This window comes from Euphorbia lathyris, chromosome 4 (genome assembly GCF_963576675.1).
Source record: "Euphorbia lathyris chromosome 4, ddEupLath1.1, whole genome shotgun sequence".
Lineage (NCBI taxonomy): Eukaryota > Viridiplantae > Streptophyta > Magnoliopsida > Malpighiales > Euphorbiaceae > Euphorbia > Euphorbia lathyris.
Genome location: NC_088913.1, coordinates 37,348,315 through 37,358,938, shown reverse-complemented (window position 1 = coordinate 37,358,938; position 10,624 = coordinate 37,348,315). Strand labels below are relative to the sequence as shown.

General features: G+C 35.8%; 1 protein-coding gene across 2 annotated transcripts; it reads left to right on the top strand.

Moving 5' to 3' along the window:
- Positions 1-5,250: 5,250 nt before the first annotated feature.
- Positions 5,251-10,624, top strand: LOC136226075 (KH domain-containing protein At1g09660/At1g09670). Of its 2 annotated transcripts, XM_066014368.1 has the most exons (9): positions 5,251-5,559; positions 5,652-5,786; positions 6,838-6,923; positions 7,143-7,282; positions 7,848-7,982; positions 8,051-8,167; positions 8,490-8,531; positions 9,864-10,007; positions 10,109-10,624. In XM_066014368.1, the coding sequence occupies exons 2-9, from the start codon at positions 5,683-5,685 to the stop codon at positions 10,265-10,267; spliced, it is 927 nt and encodes a 308-aa protein (XP_065870440.1). In that variant the 5' UTR covers positions 5,251-5,559; positions 5,652-5,682; the 3' UTR covers positions 10,268-10,624. The 2 variants fall into 2 exon arrangements, with proteins under 2 accessions (XP_065870440.1, XP_065870441.1); XM_066014369.1 differs by lacking the exon at positions 8,490-8,531 and having other exon boundaries at positions 5,261-5,559.

Below are 10,624 nucleotides of genomic sequence, written 5' to 3'. Positions count from 1 at the left end.
TTGGCCTCGATCCATAATTTTTATTCTCCATTTTGTTTACGTTGGAGCGTTGAACTTTGGACTTCCTTTTCTTTTCTTAATGACAATTTTCTATTTCTTTTTTCTTAATGACGATTTTTCCGTTTCTTTTTCTTAATGACAATTTTCCATTTCTTTTTCTTAATGACAACTTTCTGTTTTTTAAATGATAATTTAATGAGTATTTAAAACTGACATATATCAGTAAGAATGTTATTAAAATTTGTGAAACTTCCAATAGTCAAAGAACTACATAACAATTTAAAATTAAGTCTCTCATTGTGGAGTGTTTTTGTCTTCTCTATTGAGATGTTTCCTCACATGATTTTCCGTTCAACTCAGATTGGTCTCCTCGCTGATGTTTGGCCTCAATCCATAATTTTTATTCTCTATTTTGTTTACGTTGGAGCGTTGAACTTTAGACTTCCTTTCTTTTCTTAATGACAATTTTCCATTTCTTTTTTCTTAATGACGATTTTTCCGTTTCTTTTTCTTAATGACAATTTTTCGTTTTTTTTTTGTTAAAGACATTTTCCGTTTCTTTTTCTTAATAGCAGCTTTCTGTTTTTTCAATGATAATTTAATGAGTATTTAAAACTGACATATATCAGTAAGAATGTCATTAAAATTTGTGAAACTTCCAATAGTCAAAGAACTACATAACAATTTAAAATTAAGTCTCTCATTGTGGAGTAGACCTCGGCATGGGCTGGGCTGGGCCGGGCCTATCGGGCTTGTGATCAAATCTGATAAGCCCAAGCCCAGCCCAAGCCTACACTAATATAGTCGGGCTCGGGCTCGGGCGGGCTTGGGCCTAAAAAAGGAATCCCAAGCCCGCCCGCCCAAGCCCATATCTAAATTAAAAAAAATCAATTAAAATAAAATATTAACTTTTTTTAATAAAAAATAATAAACATAATAGTTAATAAGTCTTAGAAAACTAATTGTAAATTGTAAATACTGATTACTTATTTAATTATCTATAAATTTATATATGTAGGGTTTTTATGGACTCATTTAATTTATATAATTAAATTTATAAATACATATATATATATATATATATATATAACGGGTCGGGCGGGGCCCGTCGGGTATTTACATAGCCCAGGCCCGCCCATTTACTAGGCGGGCTTAATCGGGCTTGGGCCGGACCGGGCCTGACACTAATTTTATGTGTCCAAGCCCGGCTAAATGGGCCTGGGCTCGGGCCGGGCGGGCTCATCGGCCCATGGCGAGGTCTATTGTGGAGTGTTTTTGTCTTCTCTATTGAGATGTTTCCTCACCCTTGGTGATTCCGCTCGGGATTATGACATGTTTAAGCTGTAACTATCATGGATTGGGCAATCCACGTATAGTTAATGTCCTTCATGACTTGCTATATGCCCACAAACCATTAATCATCTTTCTCATGGAGATAATGGTAAAAGAAGAAAATGTTCGCATAATAAGTAAAAAACTTGGTCTCAATAATTGTTTCATGGTGCATAGTATAGGCCATAATGAGGGTTTAGCCTTATTATGGAAGTCCTCAGTATCATTAACTTGTATATCCTTGTCTCAAAATTATGTGGATGCTCAAATTTCACTAAATCATATCTCGCCATCGCGATTTACCGGTTTCTATGATTATCCTAAGAGAGGTAGGAGACGCGAGTCATGGGATTTATTAAAACCACTTTCTGACCAATCCCATCAGGCCTGGTGTTATATTGGAGACTTTAATGATCTTATATGGAGTACGGATAAAAGAGGAGGCAATCAGCATCCTAATTAGCTTTTTGAAGGATTTCAGACAGTATTAACAAACTATGAATTAAACAGCATGGAGATGCGAGGACATCTATATACTTGGTAAGTTGGGAGAAGCTCCATTGGATTGAGAAGAGGTTAGACCAAGTGTTCATTAATGCATGATGTAAAGAGTTGTTCTCAAATTCAGTTTTGCAACACCTAACAACAATTAGCTCAAATCCTTCAGCATTATTGTTGGAATTAAAAGTATAGATTCCAGTACCCAATATTAAATGTTTCTGGTTTGAAAACAATTGGATGCATGAAGAAAATTGCAGTGTGGTGGTAGCCCAGACATGGGATAATCGAAGTTTGGTTACTATCTCAGAGAAAATTCGTAGTGCTGCTATTATACTCGGGAGGTTCGATCGATATGTTTCTCAACGTACCCGGACAAGTGTCCAGGACCAGATGGATTGAACCCGGGTTTTTCCCATCATGTTTGGCATATAGTGGGATCTGATATGGTAAGTATGAGTTTGTCAGTTCTAAATACTTCTCAGATTCCTTCGGGGCTTAATGATACTCTTATTGTACTGAACCCAAAAAATCTAACATAGAGTATGTTTCTGATCTCATAATGATTGCACTCTGTAATGTATTGTTTAAAATCATATCCAAAATGTTGGCTAACAGGTTCAAGCAAGTTCTTCCATCCAATATTTCAGAATATCAGAGTGTGTTTCTCGCTAGTAGACTTATCACTGATAACATTATAGTGGCGTATTAAGTGGTTAATAAGTTAAAAAATTTGATGCAAGGTAAGAAACGTTTGGCTGCACTGAAGCTAGATATATGCAAGGCATATGACCGAGTTAAGTGGGACTTTCTTCGCGCCATGCTTATTTGGTTGGGGTTTAATCAACAATGGAATTTGTGGATGATGTTTTGCGTTTCTACAGTTCGATATACTATTTTATAGGGGGAGGGAGGTAGGCCTAATGACCCCCATCAAGAGGACTTCGATAGGGGGATCCTCCTTCTCCATTCCTATTTTTGGTATGTGCGGATGGCCTTTCTTTATTGCCACAATTAAAGGAGCGGGTTGGTCTGATGCATGGTTGTAAGGTGGCGCGTTCGACCCCAACTATTCCATATCTATTTATGTACCAACAATAGCTATTTATTTTTTCATGCTTCTAGCATTAAATCTAAGACTATTAAACAATGGTTGCAGATCTATGAAAGGGCATCAGGACAAAGTATCAATTTTCAGAAATCTTCACTTATGTTTAGTAAGAATACACATGAGAGGGATAAAGTGAGTGTTAGCTCAACATCGGGAGTGAGGGAAGTGGAAGACATGGGTTTCTATTAGGTTCCCCTATTGCATTGGGTAAAAGAAAAATGCATTAGGTTTAAAGGAACAGATTTGGAATCGAATAAACAATTGGAATGAAAAATTCCTTTCTCAGGTGGGGAAATAAGTACTTATGAAATCTGTTTTAGAATCCATACCAACTTATATTATGAGTGTTTTTCTATTACTAGATCAATTTTGCGATGAGGTGCATAAAATGCTTGACCACTTCTGGCGAAATTCTTCGGGTAGCTTTGAGTCTAGTATTCATTGGCTTCGATGGGAAACTTTATGTGTGCCTAAGGGACAAGGAGGTATAAGATTCACGAATATAAGAGATTTCAATTTGGCTATACTAGCAAAACAAGGTTGGAGGATTATACTAAATCCCAATTCATTGGTATCAAAAATTCTGCAAGCAAGGTTGTTTCCTTCCTCTTTATTCCTCAATGTAACATAGATCATAATACATCTTATCTCTAGTGAAGTTTAATGGCTAGTAAGGACCTTCTAAAAAAAGAGCTTTGTCACAAAATAGGTAATGGGGTAAATACGCTGATCTCTGACTGCCTGATGGGTCTTAGTCATATTTGATAAGTACTCGTCTCAATCTATCCTCAGCAAGCACAGTGAGGGATTTGTTATCGAATGCGGGGGAGTGGAAGCGCTAGTTGATACAGGCTAGTGTGATCAGAAGTTGATTTTCTCAATTCCAAGTCGAATGCTGGTGTGTGAGAATGGATGGTATTGGTATTTTGATAAGTCGGGTTCATATACAGGAAGTGGATATGAGACATCTATAACATCCATCAGTATAGTTAATATAGCAACCATGGTGAATTGGAATAAACTCTGGAATATGTCAATCAACCCTAAGATTAAAAACTATATGTTGCGTCTGTTAACAGCTTGCCTGCCTACAATGTCTAATAAGCGTAGCAATTTGCTTAACATCTGTCCAAGTTGTGATCGTGTTTGTGAAGATGGAAGTCATGCATTTCTTGAGTGTTTAACAGTTAAATTTGTTTGGGGGATATTTTTTGTGATAATCGAATGAAGGCAATTGGAGATGTTAAATTCTGGTTGGGTAACATGTTGTCATTAGTTTGGTCAATTAAGTTTGCAGAGATAGCAATGCTCATTTGGACGATATGGAGAAATCGAAACGCGACGATATGAAAAAATAAACAGCTACAACCAGTCTAAATAGTCACAGCTGTCAGGTGGGAATTTGTGGACTGGCAGTCCGCACAAAAGTCCCACTCGAAACCTCATTGCGTCTTTGGCCTCATTTCCAATAAGTGGTAGATGCCTCCATCGGGTTTCCTGTACTGTAATATGGTTGTATGAATGTTTATAGAACAAGACTATAGTTCGATTGACATTCTCCTTCGAGATTCGGATGGGCATTTCTTATATGCTCAACATTCTTCTATTTCAAGATCTATTAAACCATTATGGCAGAGGTAATATCGATTCGGGAAGCACTATCATGGATTAAATTGTCAGGCATAATTAATTTGATAGTTCAATCAGATTGTCTTTCATTAATAAATTGGCCCATTGTTTATCATATTTGGCCGATGTGGTTTTTAGTATGTCAATTTCATTAAAAAAGTTAGATAACATGTCAATTTTTTTATGTCAAGCGTTCAGTGAATTCTACAGTCCATTGCTTAACAAAATCGGTAGTTTATGTGTCTCTTCATGGAGTGTGAGAATACTCACTTCCTTTCTTTATTGATGTATTGGTTTTAAGCTTAATTTAATGAAGTTTTGTAAAATAAAAAAAAAATAGATTGTATAGAATGAACTTTTTTTTTGTTAATATTTAAGTAAAAATATAATTATTGCATCAAAAAAAATAAAAAGTCATTATTAAATATGAAAAATAAAGATGGGCCTATAAGAATAAATGGGGATTGAGCCCATAATAGTTTGATGGGCCAAGTGAGTTGAAAGAGGCAAAGAAGTGGAGGAGACAGCAGTTTCACAAATCTGAAGAGCAGATAGAGAGAGAGAGAGAGAGAGAGAGAAGGGATATTCATGGAAGTATGTAGGCATCTGTGGCTTTCTAAAAACCCGATCTTTACGACACGACACTATCAATCTGACAACGACCCCCCTAAACAATTTCAACACTATTCAATTCAATTCATTTTCCATTTTCCATTTTCCTTTTTTTTTTCACTTACAAAAATACAAAACTATACAGTAAGGAAAGATCCAGTGTGTGGGTTTAAATACAGCGAAGCAAAGGATCTAAGAGTCCTCTTGGAGTAGGGCTTGGACTTTGACACACTCCTCTACTCTTTTGCGATAAAAAGGGCAGGCAGAGGCTAGAGACTAAAAAGCTGCAGTCTTTGCCTCTTAAACCTCTGCCCCCCTTTTTTTCACCTTCCACCAACCTCCTCCTCTCTTTCTTTCTCAATTTCCATCCACATCCAGTAAGTTTCTCTCTGTTTCTTTGCTGGCTTTTCAACTATTTATGCTTTCAATTGTGTTTTGATCTTTGTCCTTTCAATCCTTCTTTTTGCAGTTATTAGAGTAATCTGTTTTGTGTTTGTGTGATGGGAGAAAGAATTCCAGCTGGGAGTTTCTTCCAGTATCCTCCTTCTGGACCCCATCAAGCTTCTCCTCATAGGTCCAACTCTATTTCTTCAGATCGTGAAAGGTTTGAAGTCTGCAGTACTCTATTTTTTTTTTCCATACTGTCTAGTTTTCTTGTTGATTGCTAATTTCTCTTAATTGTTCAATTGTTTGTTTGGTTGCATATGTGTTGTTGGAGTCTTTGATTGGATTTTGGTTTGATTGGTACTTTGATTGATGTTTTGATACTTTGACTTCTTGATCTGTGCATCATGGAAGTTCGGATTGGTTCTAGTTTTTGTTGGTGTTTTCGAATTTGGTTACCTTTTTTGTTGGGTTTTTATCATAATTCATAGGCCTTGTGTGCAGGCTTTGGTTTCTGATTGTCAATTTTAAATTACTCTTTATCAGTAAAAAAAGAAAAGAAGTAATATTTAGGTGATGTATACAATATTGAATTTGATTTGAACTTTGGTTTTTAGTAAAGCGTTTATACGAAGATCATTATGTTTTGGTTAAGTTTGATTTGAGGTTATTGGTTATAATTGAAAAATGTTATTTACAAGTTATAAAGTTTATAGGATGATTTGGTTAAATGTTTTTACAAATGTATTTGTATAGCTATTTTAACTAAAAACTAGTTTCTATAGTAAGTATGAGGTACCAAGAGAGGTATTCGACACTAGGGCGAGGGTTGGATACGACCACAATTGTCCAAGTCGTCTTTTAGGGTATTGCAATGTATACGCGTATTTAGACACTTGAGTTGCCAAGCTTGAAAGTTAATGAAGTTGTGTGATACAATATTTTGGATTGAAATGTTGAATTATGGTATTTATTTGTGAGTTTGGGCATATTTTTCTATGTTTTAAACTGCTTTTAGTAAAAAGCAAAAGAAACAGATTCGTAACCGGAAATCGTAAGTAATTTTTGGACATATTCTAGATGTAAAAGTAAGTTTAAAAATGTTTCTCAAGTTTCAAACAAAATTGGAATTTCTTAACATTTAATTGTGAGATGTTACTTACGACTCGTACACGTCTGTGGTTATCTTTTTCCTGTATGACTGAAAGTATTAAAATTTCAACAGTTTCTTTACTTGTTTGTCGTCTATTTAACTTGTGTGATGATAACAGATACTTGGCTGAATTATTGGCGGAGAGGCAAAAGTTGGTTGGATTCATACAAGTTCTACCTCAATGTAGCAGGCTTCTTAACCAAGGTAACCAAACCATCATGCATAACCTTTAAAGATGTAATATTGCTGAGCATGTTTTCATGATTCTTAAAAACACCATTTCCACATTGTTTCTGTAATTTAAAAGAAGCTTGTTGACATTTGTGCAGCACTATGTTTCACTAGCAAATATAAAATGATACAAAATAATGAGTTTTGGAAAGATTAAAAAATTTAACTATTTGTTGCGTAATATTATTGCAGAAATCAGGCGAGCTTCGGGTTACAATCAAGGTTTTGTAGATCATGATAGATATGAGCACGAGAGTCCATATAGGTCATTTGGTCAGCATGCTAATGGAAGACCAATGGATATGGAAGCGTGGTCTGGGATGCAAACAGAGGTAATGCCTATTTATTTTTCATAGCCCATTGTATTCTCTTGGTATATTATGTTATGGAGTCCTTTGATGATGTTGTTATTGTGATGGTGGTTGTTATGGAGTCCTCTTACTCATCGATGTGCTTTAGATTAAGCATACAAGTCTTGGGTATAACAATTTTTGTCATGGGACATGAGTTGATTTAAATTGATGGAAAACTAATTTGCTTATTTATCTTTTTCCTAATTATATTTATTGGGTGATTGTGGCAACATTTAGTCTGAATGGTTTCTGCACTTCTTGCTTGAAGAGTTTCTTACCCAATAAACCAGCAAAAAGGGACAATATTCCTTTCTGGTTTTTTAATTTGGAGAAGATTCTATTTAACGTCACTCTTGCATATTCTGTATGTTTTTTTGTTAGTAATTGAAAATGATTATGCCTCAAAATGAAAATGATATTCTTGTTATTGCTCAATATCTTCAAGGTTTAGGAAATATGTTGCCATTGGATAACTAAGAAACTCCGGTCTAGAGAATCATTAATTAAATACCTGGAATTGTATATGCTACATCTCTTTCTGCAGGAAAATGGGCATCTACAAAGAATGGCCTCATTTCAGGCAGCTTCAATGGGCTGGCCTGGAGTTCCAGGAATCCCAACAACACCTATTGTAAAAAGAGTAATTAGACTTGATGTTCCGGTGGACAAGTATCCCAGTGTAAGTTCATTGATTTCTTGGTTCCGAAGTTGAGAAATAGAATCACGCCTAACTCAAAAGTTTTGCAGTATAATTTTGTTGGCCGAATTTTGGGACCACGGGGGAACTCTTTGAAAAGAGTCGAAGCTTTGACAGAATGCAGAGTGTATATAAGGGGCAAGGGATCTGTAAAAGATACTATCAAGGTACGATTGGCTGTGATATGTAACTTTCTTTACTTTCTCAAGTAGTATACTTTGAATTACTTGTTCAGCTGCTAGTGAATCAGGTGAAGTATTGATCTCTTCCTATTATGGGTTCTGTCATCCCAAAACTTCTGCTTGCGTATGTAGACATAATTTTCTGTTTGCTGATACATCGTGACCAAATGGTTAGCTGTATTTATTTTCAATTGATAAGAGAGTGGGTGTTTTTTTTTTTTTTTTTTTTTTTTTTTTTTTTTGTATCTTTTTTGCTCTATTTACCTTACAATTTAATCTTCTAAAGGAAGGACATGTTAAATTGTAGGTGTTGCCACAAATAGCTCTTCCTCAACTTTCTAATGGTGATGTGCGTCTCCTTCACATTTTCACTTTTGAACTTCCAGAGTCTAATTTCTATATCTATGGAAGTTTTGTATATCTATGTGATTAAAAACTTCCTTGCATCTCCTTGTAGTTGGGCATCAGACATCATGCATGGTTTGTTAAACAAGTAGTGTTAGTGTTACATGAAACAAGTTATGGGGCGGAAAATTTGGTCGTGTAGTTTAAAAATCCTTTTTTACTTGCAGAGTGCACATGAGAGTGCTTCTTTGCATTAACACTTGTGTAAATATACAGGCAAGCGAGAAGAGCAAATTTTCTTGTACTGTATACATGTAGTCATTTTTCATCATGATGGCCAATATTGTTGTGGGTTTTCTTTCTTCCCAAGGGTTCAGAAATTTGTGCGGTGAACTTTAGGCGTTTAATTGTCCTTGGTAGTATTAGAGAATATACCAATAGTGGAGCCAATGAGCATTGAGGTTACCATACATATCTGATGTCCGGAAACATTAAGAGGCCAACTTATGCCTAGCTTTATTCATTTAGTAGGTGAATGTGAATCCTGCATAGTATTATTATGTCAAGTGCCTCTTAATCTTTATTTGCTGATTATTTGAACCAGATTTGAATGAATTGGTCATGCAAATTGTAGAACTTGATGTGGAAAGACAAATAGCTAATTGCATACTGCATGGTAGCTGTGCTGAAAGAGGAAAATGCTTTTACAAGCTTTGCTCTTTCCTTCAACCGTCACTAATTTGCCACCTTGATGTTACCGTAACCAGAAAAAGAAGGCCGAATACAACAGGGGCTCCTCCCTAAACTTAACGTAAAAAAACTGATTGCCTAAGGATGTCCCATTAGCTCCCTGAATTTTCTTAATGTGACATGTTTGACCCCCTATTGCTACGTAGCAGTCTAAGAGGAGATTTGGGCAAATTGAAATGTTCTTCACTCTTACCAAGTTTAAGGAGTCAATAGGTCACTTTAAGCAAGTTTAGGGGGTCAATCGGCTTTTTGAGCCGAGTTCAGGGGGGCCTAAAATCTTGAGTTAAATGTACCCTTTCTGCTTTGTCACTTGCTCTGCTTCTGTTTTCTGCTGCTAAGACTTTGTCTTGAAACATGATTTTTGCTTCTGCGATCATCTTAGCTCTTGAAATGAACCTGTATTCTTCCCCTCAAAATATCTCCTTGCTTTCTGGGCATTTTATCGTATTGATGATTTGTTTTTCTTCTCTCTTCATCTCAGTTTGTGCATAGTTCATTTTGATTTGTTTCTCTTCTCTCTTCATCTCAAAATATATGCATATATATTTTTCTTAGTCTTAGAATTAACCCGCTTCTTTTCCTTCAGGAAGAGAAACTAAAAGATAAACCTGGATATGAACACCTCAATGAGCCACTGCACGTGTTGGTGGAGGCTGAATTTCCAGAGGATATAATCAACGCTCGCTTGGATCAGGCTGTTACGATACTAGAAAGTCTCTTGAAGCCTGTGGTATGTATGGAGAAGAAGCTTATAATAGTTTTTGCTAATGATTTATTATTTAACTCACTTTATCTTGGGTTTTCTCTCACTATGCCGCTCTCTTTTTGAAGGATGAATCCTTGGATCACTATAAAAAGCAGCAACTGAGGGAATTGGCTATGATAAACGGTACACTAAGGGAGGAAAGCCCGAGTATGAGTCCAAGCATGAGTCCTAGCATGTCACCCTTCAATAATGCTGGGATGAAACGGGCAAAGACTGGAAGATAACCTTGAATTGTTTTTTTTTTTGATGTGGATTGATTTACAGAAGTCTCTGGTAGCTATTTTCTGACGAGCTTGGGAGGAGCGGTAGGAGCTGATCACTAATCAGAATTTGTAATGGAGCTTCTGAGTTAGAGGGTAAATCACTTGGAATCTCTGGTACTAGATGTGTTGAATATGTTTTTGATGATATTTTATTCATTCATGTAATATTGGTTGTTTGAAGACGAGATTAGTTATTTGATTGATTATGTGATGTAATGTATCAATCTTTTGCAATTTGTAACATTGGAATGAATTAGAGATTGTCTGAATTAATAATTTTCCATCATGTGATAAAAATGTTGGCATTAGTCTGTGGTA